This window comes from Camelus dromedarius, chromosome 4 (assembly GCF_036321535.1).
Source record: "Camelus dromedarius isolate mCamDro1 chromosome 4, mCamDro1.pat, whole genome shotgun sequence".
NCBI lineage: Eukaryota > Metazoa > Chordata > Mammalia > Artiodactyla > Camelidae > Camelus > Camelus dromedarius.
In genome coordinates, this window is record NC_087439.1 from 86080193 (window position 1) to 86099530 (window position 19338).

A 19338-nucleotide genomic window follows, 5' to 3' on the forward strand; every position below is an offset into this window, starting at 1 on the left:
CTAAAAGCACTAGAACTGGACCTAGCACACAGTAAACAAGTTAGTTGGGATCATTATTATGCCCTATAGAATCTCTGGCAAATGACAGCCAGCCGCCCCCTTCTACCTTTACTTCTCCACTGTTCAATTCCACACTCTCTCTACAACCAAAAATTCAGTTGCTCCAATCTTCTCCCCTTCAACAGCTTTAAGCAAAATTCTCCCACTCTACTTTCCTTCTTTCTTTTGACGCCAAGCTTCTTAAATTAGTCTTCATTTCCCACATCTACTTACCATAGTTTTGAAGAGTCATCCCTTGGCTCTGGGACTTTCATTCTCTGAACTTCAACATGTATTTCTCAGTACGTGCTACCAAATGTCAAATCTTGATCTCTAATTTTCAGTTCCTGCCCAAGCTCTAAACCTGTATATCTCCAAACACATCATATTTCTATTTGGACAGCTTATTACCATCTCACACTCAAATTTCCTCACACGTAAAATGATTCCTAAGGTGCCTTCTAACTATAAAAAATTTCCAATATAATCTAAAACAAAATTTGTCATCTCCTCTACCCATCCCAAATCAGTTTTCCACTATAAGTTCACAATAATTCTATTTGCGACACCATAATTCTCCCAGTAGCCAAATTCTGCCTAGTCTTACTTCAGAATTTCTGACACTACCACTCATTTCTAGCCTTTTGCAGACTTTTCCAGCTCTTCTGCATCTAGCGTAGCACACCCCCCCAAGTCTACATTTATATCATTCTCATCTTAATCATCTTAAAATATTGTCACATTATCATCCACTTAACAACCTCCAATAAAATCTCCACTGTTAAGTCCAAATTCCTTAGCTTGGCATTTAAGTTGTTCTTCAATCTGTTCCCAAACTTTGCAACACTATACTCCATAAATCCCCCCAATGTATCTGAGGGTAAATGAATCTAAAATTTACTTTCTAATTGTTCACAAACTCTACCTACCATCTAAGTTTATTTCTGTATAATCATGTGACATCTGCCATCCTGGGACTCCTTCCACACTGTTCACTTACAGCTCAAATTTTTCATGGCTCAGCTCAATTTCATCCTTTCCCATGAAATCTTACAGCCCAGGGTAATCTCTCCCTCATTTGAATTCCTAAGCCATTTATTGTCTATACAACTCATTTGCCATTTAATTAGATAATGTCTCACATTGTTACCTAAATGTATGAATCATCTCTCACATCAGAATAAAAACAAAAACAAACCCAAGAAGGGACAGTATCGAATCTCTTCACATCTACTATATTTTTCTAGAAAGTTGTACATAGTAGGCATTTAACAAAAAACTGTTGAATGCTTGAAGAACACAATCGTCTTGCTTCATGGGATACTAGCTACCTGCTTATGTAACCCCATTTAAGCAAAAAGAATTCTAGAAGGAAGACTAGAAATAGAAAGTGACTATTTTGTAACCATCACAGTAATAATGATTCATGCAAGAATCATCAATGGATGCTAAAATCATCATGAAAGTTTCTTGGGGAACAGGATATTTATACAGTCTCAAAATATATCTGAACAAATTACTTATGAATTACAAAGGGAAAAAAGGTACCTTCACAGTGGAGAAATCTGGCGGACACCAAGTGATCAAAGTTAACATCACCAATAATGGGATAAACTGACATCATGTGCCTCCTGATGTGATGCACTGAGGACACAACATCACTTATGTATTATTCCTGCCAAAAATGCATAACCTGAAACTAGTCATGAGGAAACAATCAGACAAACCAAAAACTGAGGGACAATCTACAAAACAACTGACCTATACTCTTCAAAAATGTCAATGTGCTGAAAGACAAAGAAAGGCTGAGGAATTGAGTGGGTGATCCTGGACTGGATCCTGGATCAGAAAAGAAAACTGCTAACTGCTATAATGGACATCACTGCCACAAAGGACAACTGGTGAATCTGAATGTGGATCGTATTAGATCACAGTTTTATATTAATGTTAAACTGCCTGATTTTGAACATTGTTCTTTGGTTAAGTAAGAGAATTTCCTTGTTCTCAGGAGAAACATTCCAATGTATCTGAGGGTAAATGAATCTAAAATTTACTTTCTAATTGTTCTGCAATAATAATACCAAGATTAGTAATAACATTTACCAACAGAAAGAATGACTAAAATGTGGCAAAATGTTAACTGATAAATCCACAATATAAGAAATCATTGTACTACTGATGCAACTTTTCCATTTTTTTCAAAATAAAATTTAAAAAACAAAGACCCTAATACCACACAAAAACTCTGAAAAGTTTTTATTTATCTGTGGTATTTCACATTTTATCTGACAATCTTAAGGCAAGACATACTTGCAGTGGAAGAGTTTGCTCTATAAAGACATTTGTTCTAAAAAAAAAAAATACATCTTTTTGGAACAAAAGAACCATTTTATAATGTTAACAGTCCAACACTAATTTGTCTTAAAAAAAATTCACATTCACTGTAATAAAACTCAGTTAAAATGAACAGTCAATTTCACTTGGTGAAAAGTCTTAGACATTATTTTTCAAACAATGTAGTCTTACTTTATTTTTAAATATACAGAGGAAGTAGAAAAAGCTAAAATGGGCTGATCAAACATTTTAAGAAAAAAGAATAATCTGTAATTAACATATTAATAAACAAGCATTTATAAATTAAAAGCTTCCAAGGTTATATTTGTCATAGATCACAAACTTCACCTCCCCTCAATTATCAAAAATTCTGGTTTAGCTGACTTTAAGTTTTAAGTGAAGTTTTATAATACAGCTATTAATTGATTACTATTTCTACAGACTTCCTGTAACCTTTAAAAATAATACTTCTAGATTCAATATAGTTAGCAACAGTCCTTTAAAGTTGGATACCTTATTTATGAGATGTTCGGTAACAACTTCTCTTAGTCCAGTGTAGAGCTTTTCTCCATGTTTATGCAAAACCATTGTATATGCATTTCTATAGAGCTCCTCAAAACTAAGACCACTGTTATTCTTACGCTGGATTTCTTGAATTGCATTTTTCAGAAGGTCCCAAATGCTGTTTACATATTTTTCATCCATGGTCATCTGTAATATCCAAAAGAGAGAAAGAGACAAAAAAAAAAAAAAAAAAAAAAACCAATGGTTGAAAATCTTTCTGTATTTGTCCATACAGTAAATATTTTATTATATGGCTATGATCATAATCTGCATAACTTACAAGGATGTTAATCTATTTTAACAGAAATAAAGGGATACATTTTTAAAGTTTTTAGAGCTGATATAATCAATTTTTAAAAATCCTTTTAAGATCTCCCTTCTTTCTTATTTGCAGCACAACCCTCCACTTTAAATAAAATCATAAGCCCTGATGTTAATACTTGCTTTAGCCAAAAGTGTAAGACATCTTTTCCCTACATTTATTTAGTAGAATATAAGCTCAGAGAGATACTGAGGCAGAAAGGGTTCCATGATGAAAAAAACATGGGGCACATGAACATTATTTTCCTCTCCTGAAGGTCTGCAGAGCTCCTTAGCAAATTAAAGATCAAGAGAAGATCTGCAATTAAAACAAAACAAAACAACAATAAAACCACACATTCTGTTTCACCTAGCATTCTCTTATTTTCCTCATTTCTGTTTGGATTCCACGGTCTCACTTATCAACCTCAAAACTCTGCTCAATTGTCACTTTAAAATGAAGCTTTAACTGCCCACTCTACTTAAAATAGCAGCCTCCTCCTGGTAGTGACCCTCAAATTCCAACCTCATATTCTTTATTTCTTGTCCTGGCCTCCCTCCTCCCAGTCAAATGTCAGCTCCACAAAGGCAGGGATTTTCTTCACTGATGAATCCCTCAGCCAATAAAATAATACCTGGTATATAACAAGCACTTATACTTGTTGACTGATTTTTTCACTAATCTCTGACTAAGCAGCCCTTTTTATGCCACATAAAACCTGTAAGTTCTGTGTTTACAACCTGGGAAAACACTGTACCAAGTACTCATCAGCTTCACACATACTTTTGACCTGAAATGGATAAAAATTACTAAGCTCGTAATATCCTCTCCAAAGGCTGGAAGAAACTTTTGGAGGTGATGGATATGTTTACTACATAGATTATGGTGATGGTTTCACAAGTGAATACTTACCTCCAAACTCATGGAATTGCCTACATTAAATATGTACAGCCTTTCATATGTCAATCACACCTCAATCAAGTGGTATTAAAAAAAAAAAAAGGAATCCCCTCCAAGTCCTAGCCAATGAATATGAATGTCAAGAGGAAGGCGTATGTAGGCAAAATAGTTCTTGTAGTTGCTCAAGCAAAAAAAACCAGCTCAACTCCCAGTCAAGAGGATTCTTAAGTAGATGACTCAAACTGAGTCATTATTCTAATCTTTTCTGGAGAGCTGAAAAAGGAACTCTTTAGAGAACAACTTCTTTCCTATTACTCAAATCTTATTCAAATCCAGGTCTATGAGAGACTTCTTTGAAATGGCCTTAAGAAAATTTACTCTAACATTTAAACTACCACCTATTTGCATCAATATCCTGATAAACAGGACACCATCTATATAAACTATAAATAAAATGTGGCTATTTACAATTTTTCACAAATTAAAGCCACAAGCCAACGTGCTAAGGATGGCCTCAAATACTCCATATATGCACAACGTGGTTTTAATGTGCTGACAGGATATGTATAGGGCTATTAGGCAGACAAAGACACCACCCTTGATGTTAAATAACAAACATATGAAACAGAATATTCAAAACAATTTCAAAGAAAGAGCAAAGTTAATGTGGACTAAAAACCCCAGAGATAACTATACTGCTAACAGTTGAACAAAACTTCAAATGACCTTTTCAGGCTCTATGACATAAGATCCCATGAAAGATAGAAAACACACAAAAAGGTTTTTACTCATTTTCTATGAGAAACTAAAGTTTTAAAAATATAAATTAAGAGGCTTCAAATACTGTACAAATACTCTTACATTATAATAAAAGAATCATTTCTCACATATATAAATCAAAAGTTACTTTAAAATCTAAGATTATACGTAGTACTTTCCTCAGTATTTGTTCTTTGCAGACAGAGATGAAGACATGGGACGACAATGTTTATTCTGGTGACTGCTCAGGTACAAATGTTGTCAAACAAAGGAGAAGAAAATAAACCCAGAGAGATTAAATGACTTACCCCAAATCACACAGCTGGAATCAGAACTCATATTCTCAAATCTAGTCCAAACCACTGGACTCACCTCCTATTCCACGACACTTATAGGGTAAAGTGACATTACAGCATGATCACTGATTATCTTAGTAAACATAGCATGGTATGTTAGTCGAGAAAATAGATTTTGCTGTCTGACAGGCCTGGATTTGCATCGTGGATTTGCTAAATTCACAAGCCATGTGACCTTGGGAAAATTACTTAACTCCTCTAAACTTCTATTTCCTCATTTATAAAGTGTATTAATAACAGTGTCTATCTCAAGTGAGTATCATGAAAATTATATGTGAGTGTCAATAAAATTTAGCCCAGCCTAGGGCACAGTACAGTCAGCTCTCTTCTCCCACAAAACCCACAGGTACAGAGCGAACTGTACTACGTAATTTTATGTAAGGGCCTTGAACATCCTCATACTTTGGTATCTATGAGAGTCCTGGAACCAATCCCCCACGGATACCGAAGGACTACTGTATAATCCCTCACATATCAACCAAAAATGATAGAATCTACTAAACTCTCTATAGGCAAAAAATGTCAGAAAGAAATAGTTTGCAAGTTTAGCAAATAAACAGATAGTTAAAACAAAAGTACGTTAGGAGCACAACTATACTCAATGCAAGTCAGTAAAATGTAGCCTTCTTTCAGAAACAATATTCCTCTATTTATTCTCTCCTATTCATCCAGTGTCCTTTACATCATTTTAATCCCCAGAGCTCTGTCCTTGGTTCTTTTTCACTCTACACTGGATCCCTATTCATTTCCATTCATTATCATGGTTACAACTACTACTCACACTTTTAGGGTTCCAAAATTTACGAGGCTCTAGACTGGCAACAGATTCTGGGGTCTCCTAAAACTGCATATAAAATTTTGCAAACACAATACATACACACTTCTTTTCTGGATAGTGTGTCACTAGCTCTTATCAGATTTCCCAAGAATTTTGGTCCACATCTCAAAGAAGATAAATTACTGGCTTACATGTTAATTGCTCCCAAATCTATACTGTTACCTAGATGTTCCTGCAAAGCTTAAACTACCTGTTGGACATGTCCAACCAAGTGCTCCAGACACAGATCAAATTTATGCCCGCCCCAAATCCCTGGTAAACTCACTCTCCAAACCCACCCAAATCTTCCTTCTGCATTCTCTAATTCAGCAGTGGCAACACAAACCACTTAGTTACACAAGCTGGAAGCATAAGCCTTAATTTTTCTTCTCTCCTCTCTCTTCTATCCTCTCAACCAATCATCAAGTACAATCCAACATCAGGCCCAAGGTATTTCTCAAATATGTTCCCATTCTTTCATCCTGAATACAGCTGTCCTAAAACTTGTATCTAGATAACAGCAACAGCCTTCCAGCCATCATGAAATCTAATAACCTCCTGGAATCTATCTTCCTCAAAATCATCATTAAAATAAACATACGAGCAGCATGCCCCTGTTCAAAACCCAGCTCTCATTAACAACAGTGGGGGACAGTGGGGGGGGGGTGCTTTAAAAGAAACATAACACTTCATGAACTAGTCTCTGCTTACTTACCTAACTTCAGCTTTCACTCACTACTCCCTGTCTTACACTTACTCCCTGGCAACATTAAACCAAAGGTTATTCCTGTCCACTGTCACATCTCTCCTCCATACACCACCCTCTTGGGTCTTCTTCATACCCTCTCTTCTGCCTCTTCTTTAGCTGATTCTTTATATGGCTTCTGAGCACACCTCAGGTGTCATATCCTCCAAAAATCTCTCCCTGACCTCTTCAAGCAAAGCTAGCAACTCCTTCTTAGCTCTTTCATGACACCCGGGTTATACCTCTCACTACACTTCCATTCTGCTCCACAATTATGTTTGTGAAATTTTTTCTTCAATTAGACTATGAGATACTTAAGGGATTGTGCATTTTTCTTCAATGTCACTTAGAAGGCTGTAAACAAATGTCTGGGGAATGTTGTTTTACCCAAGTTGTATCAACACAACTTTGAAAACATGAACATTTGAATTACTAAGCACAATGATATGGAAAAATATTTTGAGTTTATTACAGCAATTAATTTAATTTTAAGATAATGAAATACCTGTTTCAAATAGAAATAAAGTACAATGATGTATAAGCAAAAGCCTCTCAAATTTCATATATTAAGTAGTATTTTCAGGTTTTCCCATTCACCTAACTAAACGCCTCAGAAGACTGCTTAATCATTAATTTTATTAATAAATGTTACCTAGGAGGAAAATGGTGGATAGAATAGGCTCTTCAGCAGAAGATCCATAAGCTACAATCTTTCCCTATATCAAACAGGCCTAAAAAACAATACACTGAAGGAAATTAAAGTGCAAATTCCTACATATACACGCTTTGGTCTTGGCATCAAGTGAACATGCCAACAACAGCAGCAACATAATTATGTTACTGATGAACTTTAATTTCTCACCCATCCTGGACAGAGAACACAACATTAACTGTTAATGACTGTTAAAAGGACTAAACGTTAAATTCTAATTTCATCAATATGTTAACCATAAAAACACCAGTCTATATACTTCACTGAAAGTCATTTAAAGGCCCTAACATTATGTACATTCTTAAGAGTAATAACAGTCTTTTAAAGTAATATTCCAAATTATCTGAGCAGGATTTTAATCCCATTGATGAAACTTACTTACTTAGGCTGCAAGATTTACTCAGGAAGGGATCTGGTTAACAATCCTTCATTAAAATAATAAAATGATAAAATGTGCACACACATATGTCTGCTAATTATTTAATGTCTGCTAATTATTAGTTATGTACTGTATTCTTTCCCTGAGAAGCTCTAGTTACAAAGTGTTCAGCAAAGTAAATTCATTTAGCAAAAGAAGGAAAAAAAGCTCTTTTTGAAGGAAAGATATAATTGAGTATTCTTAAATGCCCATGGTTTAGTGAGAGCTTTCAGAAACCAAATCAAGACTTTATTATTTAAAAGTGACCTTCACCCCTTACCTTCTCCTAATCCAGGATTATAATTCCCTCATTATTAAGTATCAATAACAAAAATAACACTAACAATCTTTATTTTCTTTGACAAACATCTCTGGTTTTTCATCTACATTACTTTAAAATATAAAAACATAACTTCCGAAATGCTGCATTTAAAAGGATGTCAGTCTATTACATACTTACACATCTTGAAGGTTCTGTAATTACTAAGAGTTGGAGAGAACTACAGCATGAGCCAATTAAAACAAGAATGAAGAGAACTGTATTCTTCACATCCACTACAAAGGACAAGAAGTCTTTAGTCCCCTGTGAATAATTTTCTATAAGAAATTTAGAACAGGGTGGGTGGGGGAAAAGGGTGAGAATTTGAAATTCCAAGCAATTCAGAATGACACAGCTAGAAAAAAAATAAACAAGGGAAAATGCTTGATCTTAATTTTGAGTTTCAGCCTCAAAAAAGTTGCTTTGGTACAAATATTTGAAGAATGGCAATATTCTAGACAAATACAACTAAGCCATAAACGACAGAAGGATGCTCCCTCCTCCTGATTATAAGCACCTCAGAGTAATATACTGTTTCTCTTCCCTTATTTTATTGTATCCTTTACAATACATGGCATGATGCTTAGATGATTTGAATGCAGTCCAGTTATAGTTAATAATGATGATGATCTTATTTGATGACCAATGGCTATGCAATGACTTATGACATCAGCAATAATCCCATTTACCCAACAGTTAATCTTTAAACATTCTCAGCCATCAAAAATATAGCCAAAGATCCAAGCTTTGAGGAAAACAGCTCAGTGGAATATACTCAGACTTTGGGCAAGTTAATTTAACTTTCCAAACTTCACTTTCCTCATCTGCTTGTAACAAGAGAAATGGGAGATGATGTATTATGTGGCAATTAAGAAAGTTTGTGAAAGTATCTGACATACAACACTTGCTCAATAAATTTCTTTTTTTCTTTACTACACAGAAGAGACATTCAACCTTATGTAATGACTTAAACCTGAACATAAAGTTAAGCCTGCTGATGTCTGGTTAACTGGTTTCTCTTGATTAAAAGTGAGGATAAGATGGGAGTGGAATTGTGCTGCCAAAGTAATGACTGATGTCAAGGAAGGAGAAAAAGATTATCAATTAGAAGAGCCTATTAGTCTGGGACAATGCTGTGAAATCAAACTCAGTCTGATCTACATTCAAGTGGCCTCTAATATCACTATATAACAACAGCAACATTTATGAGAAAGCTACATCATCAACAGAAGGTTCAATTATTTTAATCTGCATTTCAGTTCTCAACATGAGTAGGTTTTTCAAAAATCAATTAGAAAATCTGGAAAATTTCTGTCAAAGACATAAGGCCAAGCTTTCAGATTAGCCTACTAAAAGTCCAGTGAAGTCACAAGTGACTTAAAAGTACTTAACAATATTCTTTCAACTATATCTCTGCGAGTGACTTTTGCATACATTAAAAATGTATGTGTAACATTTCATAGTCTGATGATGACCACAACAAATACGATGCAATCTTAAGTATTCTCATTAAGTCAAGAAGCTTGTCACTGTCCTTTTGGTGCTGTTTTCACCGATAAAGAGATGTTACTGGGCACCATGAAATATCTTTTATCCAGAGAATACAATATTTAACTTGACTAGAACTCTTCGAACAATTAGAGACCCTCACTATTAAGTAAATAAGTTATTACATCTACAAGATCAACACTTTAAAAATAATAAAAACATGTGCTGTATTTCCCAACATACTACTAAATCCAAAATATTACTAGTATCAGCTACACACAATCCAAAGAAAGAGAAAAAAAAAAATGTGAAACAGTGTAATTGCCAGTTTTGTCTCTGAATGAACCTAACTAAACCAAATGTGATATGACAGCAAAGGTCTATAATAGGAAATTTTTACAAAAACCTGGTATCAAATTTCAAAATTTCTCTAAAACTAACAGATTACTCAGAAAGAGGTAAGAACACAGCTAACTTTCCCACTACTTCATATTAGGATTTAACAATCAACACTGAAATACACCATTCTTATTTTTAAGAGAATTCTAAGGCTGAAAAGATAAGTGACTTTTGCAAAATCACACAAAATGTTTTAGGCCACAGGAGAACACACAAGAATTCAGCTCCTAGACTGAAATTCTGAAAGCTGTAATGAGCCTAAGAAAATCCCAAATTAAAATCTCTTCATTTTACAAATGAGGAAACTGAGGCTAAGTAGCTTATCCATGATCTCTCAGAGCAATGAAGGAATCCACATGTCCTTAGCTAAGCTAAGTATCCTTCCATTACACTGTGTCAACTCAAGTCACCTGGGTATTTGGTATTAAGAAATCATTTTATAATTGAATAGCCTAGTACTAACACGAATTATTAAGCCTATCTGCTTATTTCAGTTTGTTCTAGAGAAAAGAGCTTTTAACCAAAAATCAGGCTTCTAGTCATGGTTCTTCCATAAATTCAAGTCATGAGCAGTTGGGTAAATCACCCTCTCCAGTCCTATGCTTCCCCATCTATTAAATAACATTAGAATAGATCCTCTCTGAAGTCCTTTTTAGCTTTTAAAAATTAAAATATGAAAACAAATAGGAGTAAACAAATCACTTGTTTATTTGGCTAGTGATAACATTCATCAGAATACACTTCTTTCATGTCTCATTTGCATATTCCACGAGGAAAAGTGAATTACAGTATCTGATCTTTGTACTTCAAAACTCACTTCATTATTTAACCTACTACTACTTAGCATATTCTGAAAGACACAAAAAATTAAAGATTATATTAACGTATTTAAACATATTAACTTTAAGGAATTACTTTTTCTAAACATATATTTAACAAGATAACTTTCTAACAACTGAAAAAAGTTTCAAAACGTGTATTATTGGTCTTTAACTTAAAAATTTAAAAAGTGTTAACTTAGAAATACGTCACTAAATATATCTTCCTTATGGGTTATGATTTTGACTGCTTTAACCAAGTCCATACAAACTAGGACCCCCTTAAGCAACTTATATACTCAAATTTTACTGAACAATACAGACTTCAATTGATTCAAAGTTTTTATAACTGTATTCCTTATGAGAGGTGCATATACCTTGAATCTTATGAAGCTTAAGCTTGCAAAAGCTCCTTCTAAGGTCGGGAAACTAATTTTGAATTCTTTTCATAAAGAGAGCACTGCACTGTGTAAGCCTCAGGGGCCCTGGATCTGTCCCTGGGGAGTCATCTAAATGGCAAGCTCAGAATTAACTTTCCAATATATTCCTATTAAGGAAGTAAATACTCCAGAATCTAGCAAATTCTTCACAGAAAATAACTAAGGCATTGTGGTGTAATAGAACATGAATTTTTGAGTCAGACACACCTGGGATCTGAATTCCAGCTCTGCCCTTCCCTAGGTGTGTATGTAACATACACATTTTACTATGTCTCTCTTGAGCCCCTGGACAGATTATGAAGAAACAACATCTGAAGACTGTTGTGAGGAACTGAGATAATTATAGTTCAAAGTGCTTAAAACAGAGCCTAACACAAGGTGGACATTTAACAAGTTGTAGTTACTAATTCTATAAAGCAACATCTCATACTATTAATAAACTGGAAAAGAAAAGTGAAAAAGAATTTTTCATGATTACTTTCAAGAGGATAGGGCAAACTCAAGAGGCTAAGTGTCACTCAGTTAAGAGCTTTAGATAAGAATGACTTACAATCAGTATGTTAAAGAATTCCTCTTAGCAATGATGGCTTGCATTTACAGAAAAGCATCTCTAAAGAATCTTATATTTTCGTGAAGTAGCTAAAAGATATTCCTTTAAAGTCTATTCATTTGCTTAGCAGTAACCTTTCTCATCTAAAGAGCAAATTCAGGTCCATTCCTTTTTCAATTACTAAATAAATGAAAGTGAAGTTAAGAAAACTTAATTACATTTTCAACTTTAAAAATGACTTAAAAATAAAGGAGTGCTTTCTAGCAGTAAAAACTCTGGATTAGGGGTTAAGGCAACTACAGGATCAGTTCTCGATTTCCTATTAACTGTGTCAACTTGGGAAAGTAGGACTCTTCTAGACTTTAAAAAGCCTGGATTAATGACAGTGGTTTTAAAGCAATGGTTAGAGAACTTTTTAAATGAAATCTTCTATACAAAGAGCAAAGTATAAACTGCTCTAAACGATTAGAGGGAGATTTTTGAAAATACCTACTCCACTCCTCCTAGACCTCCTGGGTCCCTGGAGACCCTGTAAGAGTTTGAGAAAACTGTCCTATATGAAACATATTACTTTTAGTTGAAATTACTGACTTTCTGATTAGAAAATTCTTCTGTCTGACGGATGCCACTGTTTGTTAGCAAGCACTTTCTGATATTATCTCTTTTAATCCTCCCAATTAATCTGTGAGAAAGGTTGCTAAAATTCTCATCTTAAAGATGAGAAAAACTAGAGTCTGTCAGTTCATTCATTCAACACTGCTGGATACTATTGTGTGGCACTGACAAAGATCAATACAAAAAGCCCTGCTGTCTCCTCTGAAAAAAAACCATGTTCTAATAAAGGAGATACTATTTTTTGTAGATTTTTGGCTATGAAGGGAGATAGTATGGTAGTTGCCATGATAGGGAAGAAAGAAAAAGGAACATCTTCTTTATCTGAGACCTGAGGGAAGAAGTCAAGAATGAGTAAGGATACAGGTTAAAGAATAATATAACTGAAAAGGAAGAAAGCTGAAGGAACTTACACAAGACAACATTAGTAGCTAAGTTTCTTGAAAAAGAGAGGTAAGAGAATTCTCAATTAAGAGCTTCTGATTAAAGTGAGAAATAGCTCATGTAAGAAAGTGGAAAGGGAGCTTACCAGGGACACAAAAAAATTGCTCAGAGGCACTCGAGTCCAGTTAAGTTAGAGACCACAGTCTCGGAATTGTCTCCCGGAGTGCACAACAATCTAAAAAATATGAGCAGTGAAGGCAGATGAGTGAAATGACTCAAGAGGCTTTTTGCTGATATTTCTGGCCTTGCTCTGGGGAGGTAGTAGGAAAGAAGTGGCAACTAGTAACAGGCACCACAGCTTGGGAGAATGAAAGGGGTCTTCTTGAAATCTAAGAGCACATTAATGTGAGAAGGACACAAGCAACAAGCAGGACAGAATAATTTAATAGTAATAGCTTGCATTTATTTATAATGCTTACTATGTCCTAGGCACTATTCTAAGAACTTTACATGTATTAATTTTACCCTTACAACCACCTTATGAGGTAGGTACTACTGTCTTCTCATTTTTACAAAAGAGGAAACAGAGGGTAAGTGATTTGCTCAAGTCCTACACCTAATACATAAAGAGCTAGGAAAGAATGTAATACTGAAGTTAAAAGATGTCCGAAGTGGTGGGATGACAAGCTCCAAGACAGAGTGAAGATCACTGTAATACAGAAAAGTCCAGATCTCTTTAATCATCGTTGTATATTTAGTGCCAGACCCCTAGCAGGAACACTGAATAAATATATTTTAAAACAAATTAAATGAATGACTCTGCCACACATGCAATGGATAAAGATCTAAACTAGCAAGAACGTCTGTGCAGAAGGTATTAAAGTCTTCAGTGACTAAGGGAGCATGTGTTAAGAAATTACGAGATGGTCACAAGAAGCACTCAAAAGAGTAGTTCACAAGAGCCCAAGCCATAAAAGAGGATGATAGATGTGGCAATAAATGGCACCTAGGCCCAATGATGCAAGGATTATAAGGAAACAGACACCTCAATTCAAGAAGATGAGCCTGTATCCTCAAGGCAAAGCCAAACCTCAGATGAAAAGAAGGTAAAGAAAATTCCCCAAACAGGCTGATGATACAGAGTAGTCAGTCTGCAGTGGGACGAGGGCTGTAGGCTGGTCGGAAGGAGTCACGGTGAAGGGAGTGAAATGCAGAGTACAGCTAGTAAACAGAAAAGACTAGACATGAGATTAAGTCTTCTGACAGGCAATCCAAGGTTACCGCCACGGCATACTGCCTTGACTTTCAAGTCGTTGTTGTTTTAGGAGATGAGGCTGATTCACCTTTCAGATCACTAATGACCTACAATTTAAGGCTTCACTTGTAGTTGCAAAGAGTTCAAACATCTCGGAGTACTACCTGCATCGACTTATCTAAGGACTAGTTTCTCACTTAATCATTCACTAACTACCTACACTATGTCAAACACTAAGTACTTTGTGGTTCAAAAGGGTGTCTGATATAAGCTTTGGGCAGGGACAACAGCCTAGTTGATGAGTGAAACAAAAAAAGAGGGTGGAGGAGAAAGGGAAGAAAAAAGGATGGAAATAAGAAAACCAAAACGTACTTTTAGATGAACACCATGTACATATTAGAATGCACATACCAAATGAGTGTTTACTCCTTCAAAAAAGTAACTCCGCAAAGGTTACACTTACTCCAATGACCATGTAAGAATCATTATTGAAACTTCTCTTTTGAGTCTACTCCCCACCTCCCAAGAGCCAGTGGAATTCTCTTAAATCAGAGCAGACCTATATCCTTTGAGACTGATTTTTTAGTGTGGTTCACAAGTTGACTCTGTAAGCTTTTCAAAATGTAAGTTCTAAAAATAAAGCACCAAAAAATGGCAGCATCACTAAAATAAGTATACAGTATTCCAATAAAACTACCTGCAAAAATAACATTCAAATTGTGGCAAAAAAAAAAAAAAGCATAAACTGTGGCATAATCATGGCTAAATGCAGGCATAACTACCAATAGTTAACCGTGTGCTAGGTGCTCTTTTAATGCTTTATTTTCTTTATCTCACAAGAACCCTGTAAGGTAGGTCCTATAATATTCTCATTTTACAGAAGAGGAAACTGAGGCTAGATGAGGTTAAGTAACTTGTTACAGATAACACAACTAGAAAGAGGTGGAGCTGTCAAACGCTGGCAGTCCAAAGTCCACATGCTTAACTATTATGCTCTCAGTCTTTACCTTTTAGTCATACTTCAAAAACATATGTTGAACACTCTTGATGAAAAACTAAATGAAAATTCTCTATGGACTATCTATGGTTTTATTCTTACAAGCAGGCAAAGAAATGCAAATTAAAGCATTATTTTTTTACCTATGAAATTAAAGACATAATATGTTCGCTAAGACCTGCTACACGGTAGAAGTTAAAAGTGATACAACCTTGAGAGGTGTAATTAATTCTTAAAGCATTCACTTAAGAGCCAGGCTGCCTGGGTTAGAAACAACCCTAGTTCTGCCACTTACAAGCAAAATGACCTTAAGCAAATTACTTAACCTCTCAAGGCCTCTTTGTAAAATAGGTAACAGTAGTATTCTACAGAGTTGTGCAAGTTAAATGAGTTTACACATGCAAAGCACAGAGAACAGCATGTGGCACATGATAATCATTCAATAGGTGGTACTACTATTAGTCCTATCTTTCTGGAGGTCAATTTGGTAATATGTATCAATTATGTTTAGCTCAGTAATTTCATAATCATGGATGGGCTCAAGTATTTATGTGCCTAAATAGTCACAGTGGCATTATCCATAACAGAGAAAATACGGATTCGCTGGAATCAATCAAAATACTGGCAGTAGGGAAATGGGTAAAGAAAATGAGTTATGTAGAAATTAAAAATCATGTTTCCAATATATTTAACATGGAAATACATGTATAGTAAGATACTATATTTTTTAAAAGGAAGCATATAAAAAGATCACACCTCAATTTTACTGTGTGCTCACCCACGTATGAAAGAGTAAAAGGAAACATATCAAAATGTTAATATTGCTTTTTTCCAAAAGATGAAGGGTTATGGGTGACTTTTATTTCCCTATTTATAAGTTTAGATATTTATTAAGTTTTCTATCATGAATACACATAACTTTTACAATTAGAAAAGCTACTAAAATGAATTCATAGCTTTGACAGACTACAGCTAAATAGTTTTCACAATACACTGATAGACACTAACTGTAATTCATATTTTATCTAAGTGATTTCTTACTAGTGGCACCTTTACTTCATGCTGACTTAACAATGGACAAATGAGAATCATTTCCAAAGTTGCATTACTTAAAACTACAAACTGTCCAGTAATTTTTATAAAAATATAACAAAACTGTTAAAGAACACCCAGATAATCTTGAATAAAAATATCAGCAAAAAATTCTAAGATCTCCCAATTTATAACACACAGGGAAGACATACTACTTTTTCTAGTCTTAATTATACAATCTCGCTGAAATAAAGAAATGATATTATTACTTAGCCATAATGAATGAATGATGTACAAACAATGGAAATTTTATTTTGTTTGAATGAATTGCCCTTATGACTAGTGTATTATTTAAAAGGTCAAATTCTCATTTTATTCTATACTACCAGAACTGTTGCAAATTCAGTAACTTCGGTACTAATAATTTTCTTGGCTCCTCTGAACTACTTTCTAGGGAGCTAAGACAAAAAAAAAAGACACTTTATAGACAACTGCTTTATCCTTTTATTTTAAACTTCTAAAGCCAGAGAGGTACTAACAGCTACAACACAGCTGCCTGTCCTAAGACCATTAAACAGGGTAAAAAAAATCAGTCTAAGTAAAAGCGACATTTTAATGAATGTTACATCTGACTCCTTATCTCTACAAGAAAATACTACAGAATGAAAAACACACTTATAGTTAATACCCAACTCTGTGCGATTTCCGAGACTATTATTCAGCCTTCCTGGAGGTATAACCCAGGTAGTTTTAGGCAACAATTACTTTCCCTAAGGAAGAGAAACCTACTATGAAGATCAAAGCTGCTCCCCTAAATCTAGCAAATATCACTGTAGCTAAGAAGAATAAAAACATTAACTGTCCCCATTTGTTGGTAAATTCTTGTGGTCTTAAGTATTTACATCCCAAATAATCTTAAAACTTTCTAATACGGTCAGTCACTTTATGGGTCCCATGTAACAGCAACCTCTACATCATTAGCTGTCCACGCCACACAGGCAGTGCTCTGTGAAGTGTATTCAGAATTATGGCGTGGACATCACAACAAGAGATTCGTTGATTTAGCAGCTTCTATAAACCAATTAACTGAAGACATTTCTAGATCACAGTCTAAAGACATTCACTTTCATAATATGCCTCCTAAACTGTGAAGGCTAAGTAAGGAAGGCGAATCAGAGAGGCCAGTATTTCCATTCAAACATATCCTCTTCAATCCAATCAAACTCTTCAAGCTCATGTGGACAAACACTGGACAGTACAGATGGTGAGGAATGGCTTTTCAAAGATAAGGACAAAAGGTTCACCTGACAGCAACTAACCCCACATAGTGGAACAAAAGCTCAGGAGTGACACACATGGCAACAGCAAGGAAAGAAGAGCAGGAACTCCTTGGAGCAGCATTCTCTGGTCCAAATCCGTATAGTTTCCAGTTTCACAACTACAGCTTCCTTCCTTGAAAAAGTTCTGTGGCCCTTGCTGTTACTCTGGGTACCAAAAAAACCAAAAAGATGTGAAATGACATATATTTTGTCCACTGCAGGAACACTATAAACTGAAATAAACATTTCCTTCATCACCATCTGTACATATAGAAAGTTCCTCACTTTTTCATTTCAAAAAGAACGAATTTCTCTTAAAATTTTGTAAAAAGATCTACTAAAAATTCAAGTTTCGCTAAAAATTGTGGTATGGGATAACTTTTACTCTTGTGATCAGTGAGGAAGGCATACTTAATATATGCACTAAAAAGAACCTGATTTTACTGATGGGACTATACCTGGAGTAGGCTTACACATGTATAAAATACCCTGTACCTTTACTTACTATTTTTCAAGGAAAATAAAACAATTCCAAAATATATTTTATACTTTTTACACATCAATTTTATAAAACACTCTGAAACAAACAATTGAGACCTTCGGTTAAACTACAATTTCCCTTAAAGTAACTATATTATCTCAGATGGTAATGTAAAATACAATAGTTGTATGTATGTACATACGAATACACATAAACAATATTTTCTTTATGAAATAATATGCATTTACTACTTCTGACTAGCAATCCATGCAGAATATAGTTATGTATAAGACTGCTAACCGGGAAGAAAAGAAAAATTCTGAAGGTCTATAAGTACCCAAGCATTTACCAAATATATTAGTGAAATGTCACCCCACTGAGGTATGTATGTATGTATCCTTAATGAGGGCTCAAGGAACTATGACTTTAAGATTTACATATTAAAAAATACAATGGTTTTTTTCAGTGGAAACTACTTACCAGTGATGTCAATATTTACCAAATTAAAAAAACTCTTATGTGTTCAAAAATTAGCAGATATTAACTACTGATGACTATCAAACGCTAGACACTTACAAACTTCATTAAAGGATTTTAGAAAAACTTTGAGGGCAACAAGTTATAGACCAAAAGGGTTCAAATTAGCTCATGACCATAGTGCTCCTTAAAAAAAAATCAGTACTCTGTGGTAACCTGTCACATAGTAGTATCTTCAGCTAAGGGAATAATGAAATTCTCCCCCACCACTTCCTCCCAACAATACCGATCTAGCAAGGAGGGATCTTGGTCTTTCAAGTTACACTGACATATCCCAAGCCCCCAGAACGGTGCCTGGCACAGAGTCCTCAGTATTTGTTGAATGAATGAAGGAATGAGAGGACAGGTAGGAACAGGCAAATCACAAGCTCAAAGAGTTGATTACACATAGATAAAGATACAGCTGGTTAATCAGAGTATTAACGTAAGTGAGTTGGTGTCATATGTGACCTATTCCACATCTTAGTAATAATGTGAATTAGAAAAAGTCAGACTTCAAGAATAGCAAATTTTCCTAAAAATCTCGTAGTATAAGACTATTTAAAATTCTAAATAATTATAGATTCTACTAAAAATGTCCAGAACTGATTTAGTAGGAAAACTAACATTACTCACAAATTCATAAACCCAGTTCATTGTTCCATTATGAGGGAAAAGTTGCCAGTGAACTTCATTAGTGCTCTTCTGTCAACATTTCTTACTTTCTTTGTAGTTCCTCACATTCACTTAGGGAAAAACTTCAAAAAATTCAAAACTCCTTTA

General features: G+C 34.7%; 1 protein-coding gene across 3 annotated transcripts in view; it reads right to left on the minus strand.

Annotated features, from left to right (window-relative positions):
- CUL3 (cullin 3) overlaps positions 1-19338 on the minus strand; it is an 89145-nt gene that overhangs the window by 68001 nt on the left and 1806 nt on the right. The window contains exons 1-2 of one of the 3 annotated variants that reach the window (XM_031452275.2): positions 2887-3018; positions 1588-1714 (exon numbers count right to left, since the gene is read on the minus strand). The exons of 1 other annotated variant lie outside the window; for it this stretch is intronic. In XM_031452275.2, the coding sequence (XP_031308135.1) occupies positions 1588-1635 (48 nt within the window). In that variant the 5' untranslated portion in view covers positions 1636-1714; positions 2887-3018. Of the gene's footprint in view, positions 1-1587; positions 1715-2886; positions 3085-19338 lie in introns of those variants that run through there. One more of the 3 variants, XM_031452273.2, reaches the window with a different exon arrangement.